Source organism: Pristiophorus japonicus, chromosome 6 (genome assembly GCF_044704955.1).
Source record: "Pristiophorus japonicus isolate sPriJap1 chromosome 6, sPriJap1.hap1, whole genome shotgun sequence".
Taxonomy (NCBI): Eukaryota; Metazoa; Chordata; class Chondrichthyes; family Pristiophoridae; genus Pristiophorus; species Pristiophorus japonicus.
This window is the reverse complement of record NC_091982.1, coordinates 140,592,966-140,616,209: the sequence shown is the minus strand read 5'-3', so window position 1 is coordinate 140,616,209 and position 23,244 is coordinate 140,592,966. Positions and strand designations below refer to the sequence as shown.

The following is a 23,244-nucleotide window of genomic DNA, read 5'->3' as shown; positions in this document are numbered from 1 at the left end:
TGACCCAATGTGTGTAAACCTTATTACGTTCTCTGGATGTCTCAGAGCACTTTACAACCAATCGATTACTTTTGAAGTGAAGCACTGTTGATAAATGCAGTCGCTAATTTGTGCACAACAAGGTCCACATATAGCAAATAAATGATCGTAGAATCACAGAAAAATTACGACACAGGAGGCCATTTGGCTCATTGTGACCAGATATTCTATTTTCAGTGATATTGATTGAAGGCTAAATATTGGCCCAGGCACCTGGACAACTTCCCTGCTCCTCTTCAAATCGTGCAATGGAATGTTTTAGGTTTACCTGAGATGGGGCCTCGGCTTAACGTCTCATCTGAACAACGACTCCTCCAACAAATGCATCACTCCCTCAGTGCTGCACTGAAGTACCAGCCTAGATTATGTGCTTAAGTCCATTGTGAAACAAACCCATAACCTTCCGACTCAGAACCAAGTGCTACCAACTGAGTAGAGCTGGCACGCTGAAGTGTAATGCATATAAGAAAGAAGTGCATGTTATACACAAGATTTTAAATATATAGATAAATGCAAGAGCCTTGAGTAAATCATTATTCAAACCATAGCCTTGGAGACAAGGCTGTGTGACTGAGACCAGTTTAATGACATTCACTGTTAAACTATATTCAAAACACACTCCATTTCTCTGTTATTCGTCTCAGACAAATGCGGTCAGATGTTTAGGCATGACCTTGCATGACACTCAAACTAGAAGAGTGAAAATATTGCATGTCACCTCACACTTGACATGCAGCATCAGATTAAGCATGCAGGTTGAGAACAATAAAGACACAGTACGATCTGGTCTTAAATTACAGAATTAAATAGCCTCAAAAGTACTGTCAAATACGCCAAGTGAAGTATCAAACATCATCATTTTTCTGGGAAGTAGGAAATGTATCTGATGAGCAATGCTTGTGTTCCCTTCAGAAATTGTATAAATCTGCCACTGCTGAATCATCCAGCACCGAAGCAGACCATTCGGCCCATCGCGCCTGCACTTTGAAACAGCTGTGCAATTTAGTCCTACTCCCATGCCCTTTCCCCATAGCCCAGCAGATTTTTCCCCATCCCTTTTGAAAGTTACTATTGAATTTGCTTACAACACCCTTTCAGGCAGTGCATTCAGATGATGATAACTCTCTACATAAAAACTTTCTCATTTCCCCTGGGTTTTTTGCCCAATATCTTAAATCTGTTTACCGACCCTCTTGCCAGTGGAAACGGTTTCTCCCCCTCTATAAAAACACATAATTTTGAAAATCTCTCTTCAATTTTCCCTTAACCTTCTCTGCTACAAAGAGAACAATCTCAGTCTTTTCTTTTCTTTTTTATTTCCTTAGCAATAAGAAACCTTGTCATTGTTGCCAAATTAAGTTAATTTAAGGGTTAAGTCATGGCAGGAGAGCCCAGACCCGTGTCATGCTCCTCCTGTGCTGTGTGGGAAATCAGGGACGCTTCCAGTGTCCCTGACTACTATGTGTGCAGTTCCTGACAGACCGCATTGCGGCACTGGAGCTGCGCATGGACTCACTCTGGAGCATCCGCGATGCTGAGGATGTTGTCAATAGCACGTTTAGTGAGTTGGTCACACCGCAGGTAAAGGTTACTCGGGCAGATAGGGAATGGGTGACCATCAGGCAGAGCAGTGGAAGGAAGGTAGTGCAGGGGTACCCTGCGGTCATCTCCCTCCAAAACAGATGCACCGTTTTGGGTACTGTTGGGGGAGATGACTCATCAGGGGAAGGTAGCAGCAGCCAAGTTCATGGCACCATGGGTGGCAGAAGGGCAGGAAAAAGAGTGGGAGAGCTATAGTGGTAGGGAATTCTATTGTAAGGGGAATAGATCGGTGTTTCTGCGACCACAATCGAGACTCCAGGATGGTATGTTGACTCCCTGGTGCAAGGGTCAAGGATGTCAAGGAGCGGCTGCAGGGCATTTTGGAGGGGGAGGGTGAACAGCCAGTTGTCGTGTTGCATATAGGTATCAATAATGTATGTAAAAAAACGGGATGAGGTCCTACAAGCTGCATTTAGGGAGCTAAGCGTTAAATTAAAAAGTAGGACCTCAAAGGTAGTAATCTCAGGATTGCTACCAGTGCCACGTGCTAGTCAGAGTAGAAATAGCAGGATAGTTTAAGATGAATACATGGCTTGAGGAATGGTGCAAGAAGGAGGGATTCAAATTCCTGGGACATTGGAAATGGTTCTGGGGGAGGTGGGACCAGTACAAACCGGACGGTCTACACCTGGGCAGGACCGGAACCAATGTTCTAGGGGGAGTGTTTGCTTGTGCTGTTGGGGAGGGTTTAAACTGATATGGCAGGGGGATGGGAACCTATGCAGGGAGACAGATGGAAGTAAAATGGGGGCAGAAGCAAAAGGCAGAAAGGAGATAAGGAAAGGTGGAGGGCAGAGAAATCGAAGGCAGAAATCAAAAAGGAGCCATATTACAACATAATTCTAAAAGGACAAAGAATTTAAAAAAAAAAACAAGCATGAAGGCTCTGTGTCTCAATGCGAGGAGCATTCGTAATAAGGTGCATGAATTAACTGCGCAGATAGCTGTTAACGGATATGATGTAATTGGGATTACGGAGACATGGCTCCAGGGTGACCAAGGCTGGGAACTCAACATCCAGGGGTATTAAATATTCAGGAAGGATAGACAGAAAGAAAAAGGAGGTGGGTTGGTGTTGCTGGTGAAAGAGGAGATTAACGCAATAGTAAGGAAGGACATTAACTTGGATGATGTTGAATCTGTATGGGTAGAGCTGCGGAACACCAAAGGGCAGAAAACGCTCGTGGGAGTTGTGTACAGCCCACCAAATAGTGGTAGTGAGATTGGGGATGGCATCAAACAGGAAGTTAGGGATGCGTGCAATAAAGATACAGCAGTTATCATGGGTGACTTTAATTTGCATATAGATTGGGCTAACAAAACTGGTAGCAACACGGTGGAGGAGGATTTCCTGGAGTGTATAAGGGATGGTTTTCTAGACCAATATGCCGAGGAACCAACTAGAGAGCAGACCATCCTAAACTGGGTGTTGTGTAATGAGAGAGGATTAATTAGCAATCTTGTTGTGCGAGGCTCCTGGGAAGAGTGACCATAATATGGTAGAATTCTTTATTAAGATGGAGTGACATAGTTAATTCAGAGACTAGGGTCCTGAACTTAAGGAAAGGTAACTTTGATGGTATGAGACATGAATTGTCTAGGATAGACTGGCGAATGATACTTAAAGGGTTGACGGTGGATAGGCAATGGCAGACATTTAAAGATCACATGGATGAACTTCAACAATTGTACATCCCTGTCTGGCATAAAAATAAAACGGGGAAGGTGGCTCAACTGTGGCTAACAAGTGAAATTAGGGATAGTGTTAAATCCAAGGAAGAGTCATATAAATTGGCCAGAAAAGCAGTAAACCTGAGGACTGGGAGAAATTTAGAATTCAGCAGAGGAGGACAAAGAGTTTAATTAGGAGGGGGGAAATAGAGTATGAGAGGAAGCTTGCAGAGAACACAAAAACTGACTGCAAAAGCTTCTATAGATATGTGAAGAGAAAACGATTAGTGAAGACAAATGTAGGTTCCTTGCAGTCAAAATCAGGTGAATTTATAATGGGGAACAAAGAAATGGCAGACCAATTCAACAAATACTTTGGTTCTGTCTTCACTAAGGAAGACACAAATAACCTTCTGGAAATACTAGAGGACCGAGGGTCTAGCGAGAAGGAGGAACTGAAGGAAATCCTTATTAGTCAGAAAATGGTGTTAGAGAAATTGATGGGATTGAAGGCCGATAAATCCCCAGGACCTGATAGTCTGCATCCCAGAGTACTTAAGGAAGTGGCCCTAGAAATAGTGGACAATGGCATTGGTGGTGATTTTCCAACATTCTATAGACTCTGGATCAGTTCCTATGGACTGGAGGGTAGCTAATGTAACCCCACTTTTTAAAAAAGGAGCGAGAGAGAAAACGGAATTATAGACCGGTTAGCCAGACATCGGTAGTGGGGAAAATGTTGGAATCAATTATTAAAGACGTAATAGCAGCGCATTTGGAAAGCAGTGACAGGATCGGTCCAAGTCAGCATGGATTTATGAAAGGGAAATCATGCTTGACAAATCTAGAATTTTTTGAGGATGTAACTAGTAGAGTGGACAAGGGAGAACCAGTGGATGTGGTGTATTTGGACTTTCAAAAGGCTTTTGACAAGGTCCCACACAAGAGATTAGTGTGCAAAATTAAAGAACCTGGTATTGGGGGTAATATATTGATGTGGATAGAGAACTGGTTGGCAGACAGGAAGCAAAGAGTAGGAAAAAATGGGTCCTTTTCAGAATGGTAGGCAGTGACTAGTGGGGTACCGCAAGGTTCAGTGCTGGGCCCCCAGCTATTTACAATATACATTAATGATTTGGACGAAGGAATTGAATGTAATATCTCCAAGTTTGCAGATGACACTAAGCTGAGTGGCGGTGTGAGCTATGAGGAGGACGCTAAGAGGCTGCAGGGTGACTTGGATAGGTTAGGTGAGTGGGCAAATACATGGCAAATGTGAGGTTATCCACTTTGGTGGCAAAAACAGGGAGGCAGAATATTAACTAAATGGTGACAGATTAGGAAAAGGGGAGGTGCAACGAGACCTGGGTGTCATGGTACATCAGCCATTGAAAGTTGGCATGCAGTTATAGCAGGCGGTGAAGAAGGCAAATGGCATGTTGGCCTTCATAGCGAGAGGATTTGAGTATAGTAGCAAGGAGGTCTTACTGCAGTTGTACAGGGCCTTGGTGAGGTCAAACCTTGAATATTGTGTACAGTTTTGGTCTCCTAATCCGAGGAAGGACATTCTTGCTATTGAGGGAATGCAGCGAAGGTTCACCGGACTGATTCCCAGGATGGCAGGACTGACATATGAAGAAAGACTGAATCGACAAGGCTTATATTCACTGGAATTTAGAAGAGTGAGAGGGGATCTCATAGAAACATAAAATTTTGATGGGATTGGACAGGTTAGATGCAGGAAGAATGTTCCCGATGTTGAGGAAGTCCAGAACTAAAGGTCACAGTCTAAGGATAACGGGTAAGCCATTTAGGATCGAGATGAGGAGAAACTTCTTCACTCAGAGTTGTGAACCAGTGGAATTCTCTGCCACAGAGAGTTGTTGAGGCCAGTTCATTAGATATAGTCAAGAGGGAGTTAGATGTGGACCTTACAGCTAAAGGGATCAAGGGGTGTGGAGAGAAAGCAGGAATGGGGTACTGAAGTTGCATGATCAGCCATGATCTTATTGAATGGTGATGCAGGCTCGAAGGGCCGAATGGCCTACTCCTGCACCTAATTTCTATGTCTCTTCAGTCTCTCCACCTCACTGAAGACCCTCATCCCTGGTATTATCTGGTAAATCTCTGCGTGCTCTCTGAGGCCATGATATCCTTCCTAAAATGTGGTGCCCAGAATTGAACACACTACTGCAGGTCGAACCAGTGATTTATGAATATTTGCTATAATTTCCTTGCTATTTCGCTCAATGCCTTTATTCATAAAGCCAATAGTCCCGTATGCTTTTTTTAAACAGTCTTACCAACTTGTCTTGCCACCTTCAAAGATTTGTGTATGTTAAACCCCAGGTCCCTCTGTTCCTGCACTCCTTTTAAAATTATACTATTTAGGTGATATTGCCCCTCCTCATTTTTTTTCTTACAAAATGCATCACTTCACACTTCTTGGTATTAAATTTCATCTGCCATTTGTCTGCCCATTTCACCAGTCTGTCTTTTTCCTCCTTATGCCTGTTACTGTCCTCACTGTTTACTACATTTCCAAGATTTGTGTCCTCTACAATCTTTGAAATTATGCCGTGTACCCAAGCCATTGATGTATATGAAAAATAGCAGTCGTCCTAATACCAACTACTGGGGGACACCAGTGTATACTTCCCTCCAGTCCCTAACCCTAACTGTTCGTGGCTGCTCTTGTGTTTCCTAATCAATTTTGTATCCACGCTGCCACTGTCCTTTTAACCCTGTGCACTTCACTCTTGCTAACAAGACTATTATGTGGCACTTTATCAAAGACGGTCTTGATGGAGCAAAGCGGGATAGAGTTGCAGAAAGGTTTAGGGAGGCATTTCCAGAGCATGGGGACTAGAGAGCTTAAGGCACAGCTGCCAAGAGTGGGGCAAAGGAAGGGAAGCTGCGTAAGCGGCCAGAGTCAGAAGAATGGCAGCTCAAGGGGGGCAGCGGGGTGGGGGGGGGGGGGGGTGGAGTGGTGTTGGTTCGAGCGTAGAAGGAAGTTAGAGTGGAAGAGGATGAGGCCATGAAGGGTTTTACATTGGAGGCATGGGGGATTGGGGACAAGGACAGTGGTGATGGGTGAGCAGAGCTTGATGCGGGATAACAAACAGGCATCAGATTTTTAAATGAGCTGCAAAAGTTGGGGGTGTGGTGAATGATAAGGGCTTCAGCAGCAGATGGGCTGCAGTCGGCACAGGGTCGGGCAATGTTAGAGGTGGAAGTAGGCAGTGTTTGCTGGAGAGTTTATGGGGTTGGATGCTCCGCTTGGGATCTTATAGGATGCCACGGTTGCAAACGGGCTGGTCTGCGAGGGGGCATGAAATTGGTGGAATATGCAGGGTTTGCAGTGGGGGCTGAAGGCGATTGCTTTGGTGTTCCTAATGTATAACTGGAAGAAATTGTGGCTCATCCAAGACTGGATATCGATCAAACAGCCTGACATCACAAGCAATGTATCGCTCAAAATGTTGTTTGATAATGCTCCTGTGAAACACCTTAGAATGTTTTACTACGTTAAGTGTACTATATAAATGCAAGTTGATTTTGTTGTCGTGTGCATGTGGAAGCTGACCCCATGTATATTTCCATATGTACTCTGATGTTGATGAGCTTTATCATTCCACCTAAAATCCCCTCTCGATGCCTTAGCTACAATTTGACTTTCTAATTGTCGAATCAACATTAAGTCTTTGACAGATTAAAATTTTCTTCAGTTTAGCAAAAGCAAAACAGAAGCTATCCTATCAGCTCCTTTGTGACTCTGCCAATCCCCCACTACTTCCTCAGTCTAAGTTGGCGTGCTACTTGATGCTGACCTTATTTCCTTTTCCAAATCCATTGTGCTGCCAAGACTTTTTTTCCATTTTCACAATAGTAATCTACCTCTCCATTGCTACCACTGTGACCCTTGAACGATTAATGTTCTCCAGTGTTTGCACACTCCATTAACTGTATCTAATTCAGAATGCAGCTGTACTTTCTGACTCGAGTCTAAACATGTACGGTTAAACGCCTAATATATCAGGATTTCATCAGTAATTCAGTCAGCTTTATACATTAAATATTTTTATTTAGCTTCTAGCAGTCTTTGCTCAAAAGATTATCAAAATTATTTCAAATAAGCTCGAGGGCGAATTTCAAAATCTTTAATCGGGTAACAATATATATAGAGATTGTTTTGAAAGATTGTGTTTCGTTTTAAAGCAGACAGGGCTATGTGTAAAAGATACTGCCGATTACACATCTCTTGCAGCTTGTGTATTCTGCTTTATAAACGTCAAAGTTCATTAGGGGTCGAGGTACACTGCAGTTCCTCATTGTAGTTAACTTCATTTAAAGAAAAGAAAAGAACAAGCCTCATTACTAGATTGTAGGAAGAGTCTGATTATCAGCTTGTATTGTTGGCAGTTAGAAAATGCAATTGTTCTCATTGTTAACAGCTGTCAGACATGCACATACACACCTCATTGAATTAGTTTTTCAGATATAAACTAATGAATTACATTTGGAAAATTTAATTACCACCTGTGTATTTTTGATTAATGCAATATTTACATTTTCTTAGTCAGTCACTGTAAATCAGTGGCCAAGATGTTCTCATTTCCAGTGATGCTGATCATAATTGACTATTTTTCTCATCCGAAAAAACTTTTAAAAGTAGAGCTGATAGAAATTGTATTTGTATTCCATGGGTTAGGTAGCTAATATTGTGCAAACCATTTTAAACCTTTTATATTAAATATATCTGTGTTTATATTTAAAGTGTTGCATCTAGCGCACATCATTTGAATCATGCTTTCAAGGTTGTCACAATTGAAAATGTTACCCTTAAGGAATCATTCTTCGATAACTTAATTCGTTAGGGCATCACAAATCTGTAGGGCATGTATTAGTGATTAGCTGAAATATGATTTTATTTTCTGCTAAATCACCAGTCAGCTATATATACCTATATGTGAATGAATCAAAACCAGCTTGATTCAGTCAGTAAGTGACAATGTGGAAGGAATAGTAGCAAAACTAAGAAATCAAATGCTTACATTTTTAAAAGCTGAGTCCTTAGCGGAAAATAGCAGGAAATCCCAATCCGGAATTACCAAAGGGTGGGAAGCAGCTGATCAAATCATTCCGAAAAGCTTATGAAGTTGGTTTGAGCCAGCAATTTGCAATGTCCCCACTGAAAATTTACTGGTAAAAGTAACATTTATGGTATAAGAAAACCATAACAAAGTTAATAATTCTGAATATATCGCTAATTCTAAAATTGTCTATATGCAGTTGTAAATCTGGAAATATTTTCTGAGAGGCCTGCTCCTGTTTTGGGAACTTGGCTGATTTTTTTTCACACTCTACAAATAGACTAGTTAGCAGGATTAATGGGCAGTGTCAGTGTGGATATGAAATTGGCTAAGCAGAGAGCAGCGATGAATGGTTGTTTTTCAGACTGGTAGCAAGATTACTGCATAGGCTGGGTTTCTTTTCCTTGGATAGAGTGGATAATTTCCATTAGCAGAGGGGTCAACAACCAGGGGGCGTAGATTTAAAGTAATTGGTGGGAGGTTTAGAGGAGATATAAGGGGAAATTTCTTCACCCAGAGGGTGGTGGGGGTGTGGAACTCACTGCCTGAAAGGGTGGTAGAGGCAGATTTAAAAAGTACTTGGATGTGCACTTGAAGTGCCGTAACCTACAGGACTACAGACCAAGAGCTGGAAGGTGGGATTAGGCTGGGTAACTCTTTGTCGGCCAGCGAAGACACTATGGGCCAAATGGCCTCCTTCAGTGCTGTAAATTTCTATGATTCTATGATTACAATGGGATTCCCCAGGGGGTCAGTATTAGGAGCTCTGCTCTTTTCATAAATTAGCAATTTATCATCCCTCACTCCAAAAATCTGCTCTCTGAACAAATACAGCAGTGATCCTGTAACCTCTCACCAGAGACTCCTGGTACACAACGTCCTAATATCTGTTTTTCTTCTTTGAAGTGGGCATTTGGAGTTACGCTGTGGGAACTAATGACTCTGGGACAGACTCCATATGTCGACATCGATCCTTTTGAGATGGCTGCTTATCTTAAGGATGGATACAGAATAGCCCAGCCAATCAACTGCCCAGATGAACTGTAAGTTACTGTAACCATGAGGAGGCACTGTATTTTACTTGGTGTAGATCTCACTTATAACTATAGAACTGTTTGGTGCAGCTGCATTTGGGTAAACCAATCCTCCAGGTTAATAATGGGGCGATGCAGCACTGTGCTGACTTAACACATTTCACAGATATGATAACATAAGAAATAGAAGCAGAAGTAGGCCATTGGCCTCTCGAGTCTAATCTGATCTTGGCCTCAACTCCACTTTCCCTGCCCGCTCTCCTATAACCCTTGACTCCCCTATTATTCAGAAATCTGTCTATCTCCACCTTAAATATATTCAATGGGGCCGAAATTGATGGTCCTCTCGTTTTTTCCGCCGCTCTCCAATCGGTGGGAAATTGGTGAGGCCCTCGCGCCGGCAGTTTTGAAGGACCGCTGGGGAGCGTGTGCCGCGCGCAACACCGAAAAAAGTGCTCCCGCTCGAGATTCATCCGAGCGGACCTCTGCTCCTGCAGGAGAAAAGACCGCCGCATGGTAGCAGGTCTTACCTGGACGTAAGTATGAAGACCTGCAAGAAAAGGTAAGTGAGATTTTTTTTCTTTACTTCTTTTGCAGCGATTTTGTGTGAAAGGGTCCTCTGAGGGTTTTGTGATGTTTTATTGTTTATTTTTTGAACATTTTTTTTGTGCGATCCCCTCCTCCTCGGGCCCGACTCCATCCTCGGTATAACTTTCTCCAGGATTACATTTGCCGCACAGAATCCCACCCATTTTTGCCACCGGGCGCTTTTTTCCTTTTTTGACCAAACTTCCGCCCAAAGTACCATCAGAAAAGCAGGGCACTATAGACCAGTTAGCCTAACATCTGTGGTTGGGAAAATGTTGGAGTCCATTATTAAAGAAGCAGTAGCAGGACATTTGGAAAAGCATAATTCGGTCAGGCAGAGTCAGCATGGATTTATGAAGGTGAAGTCATGTTTGACAAATTTGCTGGAATTCATTGAGGATGTAATGAAGAGGGTGGATAAAGGGGAACCAGTGGATGTGGTGTGTTTCGACTTCCAGAAGGCATTTGACAAGGTGCCTCATAAAAGGTTATTCCACAAGTTAAAAGTTCACGGGGGTGGGGGTAATATATTAGCATAGAATCGAGGTTTGGCTAGCAAACAGAAAACAGAGAGTCGGAATAAATGGTTAGTTCTCGGGTTGGCAATCAGTAGCTAGTGGGGTACCGCGGGAATCAGTGCTGGAACCCCAACTATTTACAATCTATATTAACGACTTGGAAGAAGGGACCAAGTGTAATGTAGCCAAGTTTGTTGATGATGCAAAGATGGGAGGAAAAGCAATGTGTGAGGACACAAAAAAATATGCAAAAGGACATAAAGGCTGTGAGTGGCAAAAATTTGGCAGATGGAGTATAATGTTGGAAAGTGTGAGGTCGTGCACTTTGGCAAAAAAAAAACAAAGAGCAAGTTATTATTTAAATAGAGAAAGATTGCAAAGTGCTGCAGTACAGCGGGACCTGGGGTTACTTGTGCATGAAACACAAAAGGTTAGTATGCAGGTACCGCAAGTGATCAGGAAGGCCAATGGAATCTTGGCCTTTATTGCAAAGGAGATGGAGTATAAAAGCAGAGAAGTCTTGCTACAGTTATGCAGGATATTGGTGAGGCCGCACCTGGAATACTGCGTGCAGTTTTGGTTTCCGTATTTACGAAAGGATATACTTGCTTTGGAGGCAGTTCAGAGAAGGTTCACTAGGTTGATTCCAGAGATGAGGGGGTTGACTTATGAGGAAAGGTTGAGTAGCCTCTACTCATTGGAATTCAATAGAATGAGAGGTGATCTTATCGAAACGTATAAGATTATGAGGGGGCTTGACAAGGTGGATGCAGAGAGAATGTTTCTACTGATGGGGGAGACTCGAACTAGGGGGCATGATCTTAGAATAATGAACCGCCCATTTAAAAGTGAGATGAGGAGAAATTTCTTCTGAGGGTTATAAATCTGTGGAATTCGCTGCCTCAGAGAGCTGTGGAAGCTGGGACATTGAATAAATTTAAGACAGAGATAGACAGTTTCTTAAACGATAAGGGGAGCGGGCAGGGAAGTGGAACTGAGCCCATGATCGGATCAGCCATGATCTTATTGAATGGCGGAACAGGTTCGAGGGGCCGTATGGCCTACTCCTGCTCCTATTTCTTATGTAGGATCTTAGCAGTTATTTCGACGGTCAATGGGCGGAACTTGCCTTTGATCAATTTCGGCCCCATTGACCCAGCCCTCAACTGCTCTCTGAGGTCGAGAATTCCAAAGATTCTCGCCCCTCTGAGAGAAGAAATTCCTCCTCATCTCCGATAGGTCACCAATCCAACTTGTGCAAGTTACAATCTTGGTCATACCATGAGAGGAAAGAGATGCTCGGAGTTCTCCTTGTATTCTTTAAAACAAATAAAATAGTCTATTACAGTATTGCTGATTGCATCTTGAAATTGTGTAATGCTATCGTTTATCTAGAAACACTTCTCACTGCAATTATTTAAAACGTTTAATCAAATTTCCACCAAAACTTCCCTGAACATTGGTAACCACCTGTTTGCTCATCATTACTGTTGAGAAAATGTCATGTACAACATTGGAAATTCACCATGCTTAATAATTGATCCCTCTTCAAAGTGTATGGCCAGGTGTCCAGAGCATGAAAGGGTTTAAATGCTTTAAAAGCAACATTTCCTTTTAGCTGAACACAAAATGGTCACTGATAACCTCGACAAAAAAAAGCAAATGATGTGAAATAATTTTGACAAAGGAGCATGTTTGAAAAAAGGAATGCATAATAATTGATTCCAATTGCTTTGTGATCATGAGCATGTTTAAAAGGTGAAGCAGTCCATTGACTCCGAATGTGGCTGGAGATGTTGAAAGGCAGCAGAGAAGAGCTCTTGCTCAATCTAATGTTTACTGCTCAATTCAAGCTGGTGGGTGGAGCTTTGGTGTGTCATAAATATCAGCTAGTTGTAATCAATAGTAATCTTGCCACAAATAAAATGTGTCCAAACTGTTTCCTTTATGGTTCAGAACTCAGATTCAGCTATGAAGTGTATTTGTGATTAAAATAAGAAGCAGTTCTGGGCCGGGAGAATTCTGGAAGGCACATTGACCAAGTGGGGTATCATGTGATAGTGACTAAGCAGTTGCTCCCAACAAGACAGCGTTATATATCTGATCAATGATCGTTGTCTGTCCTGTTATATATCTGATCAATGATCGTTGTCTGTCCCGTTATATCTCTGATCAATGATTGCTGTCTGTCCCGTTATATATCTGATCAATGATTGCTGTCCCGTTATATCTCTGATCAATGATCGCTGTCTGTCCTTTTATATATCTGATCAATGATTGCTGTCCCGTTATATCTCTGATCACTGATTGCTGTCCCGTTATATCTCTGATCAATGATCGCTGTCTGTCCCGTTATATCTCTGATCAATGATTGCTGTCTGTCCCGTTATATCTCTGATCAATGATTGCTGTCTGTCCCGTTATATCTCTGATCAATGATTGATGTCCCGTTATATCTCTGATCAATGATTGATGTCCCGTTATATCTCTGATCAATGATCGCTGTCTGTCCCGTTATATCTCTGATCACAATGATTGCTGTCCCGTTATATCTGATCAATGATCGCTGTCTGTCTCGTTATATCTCTGATCACAATGATTGCTGTCCCGTTATATCTCTGATCAATGATTGCTGTCTGTCCCGTTATATCTCTGATCACAATGATTGTGTCCCGTTATATATCTGATCAATGATTGCTGTCTGTCCCGTTATATCTCTGAACAATGATCGCTGTCTGTCTCGTTATATCTCTAATCAATGATTGCTGTCCTGTTATATCTCTGATCACAATGATTGCGGTCCCGTTATATCTCTGATCAATGATCGCTGTCTGTCCCGTTATATCTCTGATCAATGATTGATGTCTGTCTCGTTATACCTCTGATCAATGATTGCTGTCTGTCCCGTTATATCTCTGATCAATGATTGCTGTCCCGTTATATCTCTGATCAATGATTGATGTCCCGTTATATCTCTGATCAATGATTGCTGTCTGTCCCGTTATATCTCTGATCAATGATCGCTATCTGTCCCGTTATATTTCTGATCAATGATCGCTATCTGTCCCGTTATATCTCTGATCAATAATTGATGTCCCGTTATATCTCTGATCAATGATTGCTGTCTGTCCCGTTATATCTCTGATCAATGATTGCTATCTGTCCCGTTATATCTCTGATCAATGATCGCTATCTGTCCCGTTATATCTCTGATCAATGATCGCTGTCTGTCCCGCTATATCTCTGATCAATAATTGATGTCTCGTTATATCTCTGATCAATGATCGCTGTCCCGTTATATCTCTGATCAATGATTGCTGTCTGTCCCGTTATATCTCTGATCAATGATCGCTGTCTGTCTCGTTATATCTCTGATCAATGATCGCTGTCTGTCCCGTTATATCTCTGATCAATGATCACTGTCTGTCCCGTTATATCTCTGATCAATGATTGCTGTCCCGTTATATCTCTGATCACTGATTGATGTCCAGTTATATCTCTGACCAGTGATTGATGTCCCGTTATATCTCTGACCAGTGATTGATGTCCCGTTATATCTCTGATCAATGATTGCTGTCCCGTTATATCTCTGATAACTGATTGATGTCCCGTTATATCTCTGACCAGTGATTGATGTCCCGTTATATCTCTGACCAGTGATTGATGTCCCGTTATATCTCTGACCAGTGATTGATGTCCCGTTATATATTTGACCAGTGATCGATGTCCCGTTATATCTCTGACCAGTGATTGATGTCCTGTTATATCTCTGATCAATGATTGCTGTCTGTCCCGTTATATATGTGGTGCTGTGGTTTAAAACCGTGTTTTGTATTTTGTTCAGGTTTGCAGTGATGGCGTGCTGTTGGGCCTTGGATCGGGAGGAGAGACCAAAGTTCCAGCAGCTGGTGCAGTGCCTGACTGAATTTCATGCAGCCTTAGGGGCCTATGTCTGAAATCAAGGCTTCGGTCGCACCTGAAGCCTTCAACACTAAGAGCAGAATTAATAATAGAAATTTAACTAAACAGGGGAAATATTTTGCTTGAAACAGAGTGCCTTGAAATGCTTTCATAGTTCGTTCTGTAAAATATCTTGATAATGTGAGTTCTGGTATTTTATAACACACCTCATGTTTACCTAAGACTATTAGTTAGCTTCATATCTGGTTGGGGTTCCTGGAGCAACCAAGTTTAATGGACTGAAAGGGCAGGTGTCAGTCGGACTTTGCACTCCATGCCTTAGCTCCTGTTGCCTGTATCTCACTGGGAGCTAGATTTTAAAAATTGTTTGTGAAACACATTTTGACAAGTCTTTTGAATGTCTGCTGCTGCTTTTCGACACGACCGAGCAATTCCCCAAATGGTTCACTGCTTCAGCAAAACTTTGGTTCATTCTCAGCGGTAATCGGAATCCAGGTTCTTTCCTGTGTCTTGTGTAATTCCTAAGCCTCCGTGCACTTCAAAGCAAGCGGTCTGTTTCCTTTCATATAGCGGACTGAGTTGGACTGGAGGAGGGAGTTCCTTGGCAACTGCACATGCAGCTTTTCACTCGTCTCAAAACTAGGTACATAGGGTGTATTTCGCATTTTAGCACTTCCTGCCACAGTAAAGTACCCTTTTCTGTCTAACCAATTACAAGTGGCAATCCTCTAACATGATTCACCTTTGACCTTCAGTATGGAAACCTTCTGTTCCACGGTACGAGGCGGTTGGGATAACTGGGTTCAAGATCTTGCTTTGTAAATCCAAACCTTGTATATATTTTTGAATAATTCATTTGTCTCCTATTTCTAGTTGTCAACTGGTGTTCATCTTTGTACAATGTAAAATGCAGAGGATATGATTAATAAAGCAGAAAAATCTTTCTGAATATTCGTGTATGTTATAATCTTGATTCAGTGGTAGTATTTAAACAGCTACTTTACTGAACAAATATAACTGGTTTTATAATAATTCAGTCTCACCTGTTTTGAATACTGAAAATTGATCAACTGAAATATACCATGAGCTAAACAGTTGTGGGCAGCTGCACCATTGTCATTGAGCGAGGAGTTTGGCAAGACTGCTTATAAAATCAATTAGTGCTGTTCAATTGCACTGTGACTGTCCATATCTCAACTCAAACTTTGTTGTCTAAACCCAGTATTGTGTAACTTATGATGTGCTTTCGCAATTGCTAAAGGCTCAATCCAATATGAAATTACAACCACTGAAATATTATTTCAGTTCTACTGAAGGAATGTACTTTTCAATTTTGTACCCCACAAATACAGCAGTTAGTTAGGAATGCAAGGGATGGCTTCCCTTTAAAATCTTTTAATGTGTTGATATGTGAAAATGTACATGTGACATTTACTTCAAGCTTAAGCTTCTTATGCAAGTGTCTTCACTGTAGGGTAAATTCAGGATCTGGACACATCGGTGCCATTGGTACCAATGCTTCAGATGTTGCTGGAGGTTTTGAAGCCTAGCCATATGCCCAAAAGGTGGCAGTGGCTGTAGTTAACTTAGTTGTGTTATGGCATAATCCACTGTTGTGACCGATGCTACAAATTTATCAATGGACCATTGGATTCCATAATTTACAAGCCTCAAAACCAAAATGGAGGACGTCTAGTTCCGTGCACATCTGCTAGTGAAAAACCATCAAATTCAGAGCATGCAAAAGGTATCTGCTAAAGCTACAAATGTTGATTTGACTTTTAGAATAGCTTTTTTTTAAGTCCTTGTGGAGACAAAGTCCTGTCTTCCATCGTGTTGTGTGGCACTACCACTGTGCTAAATGGGATAGATACAGAACAGATATAACAGCTCAAAACTGGGCATCCATGAGGCACAGTGGGCCATCAGCAGCAGCAAAATTGTAACATCATGACCCAACATATACCTCACTCTACCATTACCATCAAGCCAGGGGTTCAACCCTGGTTCAATGAGGAGTGCAGGAGCAGCACCAGGCTTAACCTAAAAGTGAGGTGCCAACCTGGTGAAACTACAACACACAATCACATACATACTAAACATGATGAGTGGCAAGTAACATTCGTGCCACACAAATGCCAGGCAATGACCATCTCAAACAAGAGAAAGTCTAGCTACCTCCCTTTGACATTCAACCGGAGTACCATCGCCGAATCCCCCACTGTGATTTTCGGCGGCAGGGATCACGTGTTTGAGAGGTGCTATCGAAGAATTGCTGCAGTGCATCTTGTAGATGATACACACTGAGCCACGGTGCGCCGGTGGTGGAGGGAGTGAATGTGATGCCAATGGTGGATGGAGTGCCAATCAAATGGACTGCTTTGTCATGGATGGTGTCAAGCTTCCTGAGTGTTGTTGGAGTTGCACTCATCCAGGCAAGCGGGCAGTATTCCATCACAATTGTCGATAGTGGAAAAGCTTTGGGGAGTCACTCGCCTCAGAACACCCAGCCTTTGACCTGCTCTTGTAGCCACAGTATTTATGTGGCTGGTCCAGTTAAGTTTCTGGTCAATGGTGACCCCCAGGATGTTAATTGTGGGGGGATTCGGCGATGTTAATGCCGTTGAATATCATGGGAAGGTGGCTAGACTCTCACTTGTTGGAGATGGTCATTGCCTGACTTGTCGGTGAGATAGGACATACCCAGGGATGGTGATTGAGGAGTCTGGAACATTGGCTGAAAGGTAGATTCTGTGAGCATGACTATATCAGGCTGTTCCTTGACAGCGCTCCCAATTGTGGCACAAGTTCCCAGAGGACTGGGTTGTCTGGGCTTGGTGCCTTTTCATGTCCGAGTCCGGTACCTAAGTCGATGGCAGGTGGTCCATCCAGTTTTTTTATTCTTGTTTTTCCTAGCAGTTTGTTACAACTGAGTGGCTTGCTAGGCCATTTCAGAGAGAAGTTTAGAGTCAAACACATTGCTATGGGTCTGGAATCACATAGGCCAGACTGGATAAGGGTGGCAGATTTCCTTCCCTGAAGGACAATAGTGAACCAGTTGGGTTTTTGCGACAATCCATTAGATTAGTCGTTACCATTACATTAGAACATAAGAATTAGAAGCAGGAATAGGCCATTAAGCCCCTCGAGCCTGCTCCGCCATTCAATAAGATCATGGCTGATCTTAAACCTCAACTCCACTTACCCGCCTGATCTCATATTCCTCGATTCCCCATGAGTTCAAAAATCTATCCATCTTAGCCTTGAATATCCTCAATGATTCTGCATCCACAACCTCGGGTAGAGAATTCTGAAGATTCTCAACCCTCTGAGTGAAGAAATTCCTCTTCATCTCAGTCTTAAAAGGCTGACCCCTTATCCTGAGACTGTGCCCCCTAGTTCTAGGCTCTCCAGCCAGGGGAAACAACCTCTCGGCATCTACCCTGTCAATCCCCCTCAGAATCTTAAATATTTCAATGAGATCACCTCTCTTTTCTAAACTCCAGAGAGTATAGGCTCAATCTCCTCATAGGGGGACCCTCTCATCCCAGGAAACAATCTAGTGACACTTGATACTAGCTTTTTATTCGAGATTTATTTAATTATCTGAATTTATATTTCACAGCTGCCACGGTGGGATTTGAACTCATGGCATGTGTCTTGGATCATTAATCCTGGTCTTCAGGTTACTGGTCCAGTAACATAACCACTGTGCTACTGTTCCTAGAATTTATATTCTAATGATAGCATGGATGTTTGTAATTCCTTACCCCCCCACCCCACCTTTTTTAATGCAACCATTTCAGCTGATCCCCTCTAAACAGCCTTCCCCACAGTTGGTCAACAGACAGCATGGAGCCCTAGCTCCAAAGGAACTGAATTCTGGGCAAGGGGACAGACAACAGAGCAGTCAACCTGATGAATGAAGTGATTGGAGCCAAGAACAGTAAGCCTGGCTTTGGAACTTTTCAGACCATAGTACAAGGTAAGTCAGTATGTATGTGACAGTCAACATTGAGGTTCAAAAATACCAACCGGTATGGGAGAAATTATTCCTGCGCTTATTGTCAAGATTCATCCATGCTAGTATGCTGATGTGTGGATAACAAGGTCAGTCGGTCTCCTCTGCATTTAGCTGGGTAGACAACATTGCGACAGATGTTCACAGTTCATTCTCTCAAGTGAAAGATCCATTTAGGGGTTACAACATTCTTGAGAAGCAGAAGTCCCCATGTTGGTCTGTTTATCTCTCCCAGCAGCTCCGATATTTCTGATCTGTGGCGGGCTTTGCTGGCCTGAAAGTTGGGCAATGTCCTTTTCCTGGGAATACAGATTTCCATATACATTTCCCTATAATCCAGAGTTTTACTGGTTCGCATTTAGTTCTTCACACTCATTCCGCTGCCTATGCTTGTTTTCTGCATGCTCTTGGCGATGAGACTCGAGGTGCTCAGCGCCCTCCCGGATGCATTTACTCTGCTTAGGATGGTCTTTGACCAGGGATTCCCAGGTGTCAGTGGGGGTGTTGCACTTTATCAGGGAGGCTTTGACGGTGTCCTTGAAATGTTTCCTCTGCCCACCTTTGGCTCGTTTGCCATGAAGGAGTTCCGAGTACAATGCTTGCTTTGGGAGTCTCATGTCAGGCATGCAGACAATGTGGCCTGCCCAACGGAGCTGATCCAGTGTGGTCAGTGCTTCAATGCTGGGGATGTTAGCCTGGTCGAGGATGCTAATATTGGTGCGTCTGTCCTCCCAGAGGATTTGTAGGATCTTGCGGAGACATCGTTGGTGGTATTTCTCCAGCAACTTGAGGTGTCTACTGTATATGCTCCATGTCTCTGAGCCATACAGGAGGGTGGGTATTACTACAGCCCTGTAGACCATGAGTTTGGTGGCAGATTTGAGGGCCTGGTCTTCGAACACACTTTTCCTCAGACGGCCGAAGGGTGCACTGACACACTGGAGGCGGTGTTGAATCTCGTCGTCAATGTTGATAAGAGGCTCCCGAGGTATGGGAAATGGTCCAGGGCTGCGCCGTGGATCTTGATGACTGGAGCGTGGGGGAATGTTGTGTGGCAGGGTCTTACTGATGTTTAGCGTAAGGCCCGAGCATTCATACGCCTCAGTAAATACGTTAACTATGTTCTGGAGTTCAGCCTCTGTGCGCAGACGCAGGCATCGTCGGCGTACTATAGCTCAACGAGAGAGGTTGGGACCTGGCCTGGAGAAGCCAAAGGTTGAACAGGTGCCCACTGGTTCTGTAGTTTAGTTCCACTCCAGCGGGGAGCGTGTTGACTATGAGGTGGAGCATGGCAGCGAGGAAGATCGAGAAGAGGGTTGGCGCGATCGATTTAATGTGTACACAAAATGAACCAACGGAATGGTGCAGTTGCTGAGCCTGTGCACAGTGCATCACTGAGCGACTTGCATATGGCACCACCTACCGGCAGTGTTGGGGCACTTTATCTTTCAACTTGGCTCCCTACTTGCACCATGAAGTTATGTATTTGCTTCACACTCGTACCCAGAACCTTTAAAGCCAAACTACACACCTGTGTGTGTGTGGAGGATGCATAGTATTCAAAGAATGTAGATTCCACAAGGTAAATCATTTTATTTCTTAGAAGTTATTCTTTAAACCTTTAGGGCAATGAATTCTTCAATGATGACTTACGGTACTCCTTCAGATTCCATCCAGTATGGCTTTAGTTGTAGAAGCCAAGTTTCCTTGCTCACCTCCACCCTCCCATTTTGTTCTTGAAGTGTTTACAGATTTATAACTCAGTTTATTTTATAAGTTGTTTCTTTTTTTGCGTAAAGAATAACTGGGAAAAAGAGTAAATGATGCAAATAATTCTGATGCCATGGTCATTTACAATACATTGTTTACTTGAAAGGCCCAATGTATGTCGTACCAATCAAAGAGAAATAAATCACGTTTGATTATGGTAGAAATGACCACAAAGGTACAACCACACCCTATAATGTCTGGCCAATCTGTCTCAAATAGTACTTGAAAGCGGTTACTTTGTTTTTTCCTGTGGCATTGTTCATGGTGAACTTGCATGTGTATCTCAGGAGGTTCCAAAGCATTTTACAGCCAATGATGTACTTTTGGAGTGTAGTCACTGTTGTAATGTGGGAAACGCGGCAGCCAATTTGTGCACATCAAGCTCCCACACACAGCAATGTGATAATAACCAGAGAATCTATTTTGGTTATGTTGGTTGAGGGATAAATATTGGTCAGTACACCAGAGAAAACTCCCCTTCTCTGTAAATAGTGCGCTGGGATCTTTTATGTCAACCTGAAAGGGCAGATGTGAACATCGGTTTAACGTCTCATCTGAACGACAGCACCTCCAACAGTGCAACACTCCCTCACTGCACTGGTGTGTCAGCCAAGATTATGTGCTCAAGTCTCTGGAGTGGGACTTGAACCCACATCCTTCGGACTTGGAGCTCAGACTGCTACCTGCTTTTAAAAAAAATATTGAACATTAAAAACATTTACAACATCAAGATCATTCCATTCTATCATACAAATCCATTCCGCCCCTCTACACAGACATTCCTCCAAAAACACATTAACATAAAAACCTGAAGTTTAATTTGTCTCCTGTAACATATAATAATCTATTGTACTTTAAACATTGATCATAAAATACTATCTTTAAATTCCTTTCTGAATAAAACAACTATATAATCTTTTAATCTTTTAGCTTATATTTAAAATACTCTTCGGTTTATCCTCCTCCCCTTAAAAATCAGAGCATTCCTTCTTTGCACAATCACAACACTATCCAAACTGAACATTACATTAATTGCCGCTCCGCTAGACTCGGTCAGACTCTCCTGCAATCCCCATCTCAAAATTGAGTCCCACGGATTCCCATTCTCGCTCTTCGGTCCCCACCCAGCAAGAAAACCGAACACAGTACTTAAAATCCTTTAACTGCAGACATAACCCCAGCAAATGGAACAGAGACTCATCCCACGTCCCACACACTGGGCGTGTTGCCACCTCCAGTCGCCCAATCTTGACATAAGCCTATCATGGTAAAAATCCGGTTATAAGCCAATTTGAAATCCACCCAGGACATTTAAAATTCGCCCACACTCTTCCAAATCCTGTTGAAGTCCAGCGGTGGGTATATATTCTGCCTAAACTCCTGACCAGCAGGTTTCTTAAATCTCCATTCTCTAAATACCACATAGAAATTTTGAGTATTACAGTTGTCAAATTGGACCAACTCCCCCTTTCTCCAGCAGAAAGCTTGGAAAAGCGGGACGCATTATACCTCCTTTGGAGATTTGTGTATTTATTTCTTCCATCCAACCCTGTGGCATTGCCCTCACAGTCTTCTCATACATGATCTTAATTGTTTTTCCCTCTACCTCCTGACCCTCCTTCCAAACCATGTCCCTCACTACCGCTTCCGCCTGGAATTACCTCATGTAATGCGTCTTTCATATATATATATATATATATAATACCAGCTTTTATAAAAGCTTGATTAAATAATACCTCTCCTTCAATGTTGACCCACCTGTTCAAAAATAAAGGTTGTTCTAAATATTCCTTAGTACCTTTGGGCATAAACTGCACACTTTATATATAAATAAATACAAAATTGGGCCCAAGTATCTACAACCCCCTTATAAAACCTAGGGGGAGGTTTAATCGATTTCAAAAACATATAGTATTCCATATAAAATATTCTCTGTCCTCCTATCCCACTTAATTTTTAAAAAATGCTGGAAACAACTCTTCCAAAAACTTGTATTTGACTTCTGAAGAAATCTCTTCACCCATTTAATTCTAAAGGATTTTTACTTCAAATCAATATCTGGGAAATTGAGTCTTCCCTGATTTTGCCGTCCAACGATGATATTGTAAGCAACCAAGGTTGGTTTCCCTTCCCATAAAAACTTTACACAAGCCTCCCAGATAGACTTTTCCACCCACTCAGGAATATCCTCCACTGTCAATAAGTACCATAGTTTCGATAGCAGGAGAGCTGACACCACTGTCGCCCTTCCTTGCACTTTCAACCATCTTCTTTCCCATTTTCCCAGAATCTTTTTAATTTTCATAACCTTCGGTTCCCTATTTAATCGATCCACTTTATCCCTATCCTTGCACGCCCAGAACTTCCAAAAACCTCCACCACCTTAAAAGGGCTTTCCTCCAACCACTCCGCGCTACTCCTTCTCACAACCAAGCACTGGCACTTACTATAATTTACTCTGGCTCCTGAAGCTCTACAATACTCCTCCACTACTCGCATAGCTTTCCTCACTGACTCCCCATCGCTCAACGTTAAGGTCGTGTCATCTGCATATTGATGTATCACCAACACCTGCCCGGAACTGGGAACCGCATTCCCCACTACGCCTTGTTCCTTTCGCATCATGTAACCTAATGGTTCTGCTACCAATGTGTACAACGATGGGGGCGGGGGACAACCCCAGTCGAAAACTCCATTATGCACCGCCCACTCCATCCCCCAGAGGTGCTAATGGGGCTATAAAAAGGACAATTTTGCCCTCAAAATTCTTGATACAATTCTGGACTTAGTCCATTGGACCCTGGGCTTCCCCCTCTCTCCCCTCGCCCCCCCCCCCCCCCACTCTTTCCACTTATTGCTGCTTTTATTTCCACTAATCCTACTTCTTTGTGTCACATACTTTTCTCATCCTCTTTTAAACCCTCTTCAATAAAAGCACTAACCTTCTCCGCCAATTTGGAAATGTCTTTTGTATATAACTCTTGTTA

General features: G+C 42.7%; 1 protein-coding gene across 1 annotated transcript in view; it reads left to right on the top strand.

Moving 5' to 3' along the window:
- ryk (receptor like tyrosine kinase) overlaps positions 1 to 15,415 on the top strand; it is a 316,752-nt gene extending 301,337 nt beyond the window's left edge. The window contains exons 14-15 of the mRNA XM_070884019.1: positions 9,312 to 9,448; positions 14,390 to 15,415. Of these exons, the coding sequence (XP_070740120.1) occupies positions 9,312 to 9,448; positions 14,390 to 14,501 (249 nt within the window). The 3' untranslated portion in view covers positions 14,502 to 15,415. The remainder of the gene's footprint in view (positions 1 to 9,311; positions 9,449 to 14,389) is intronic.
- Positions 15,416 to 23,244: the final 7,829 nt, after the last annotated feature.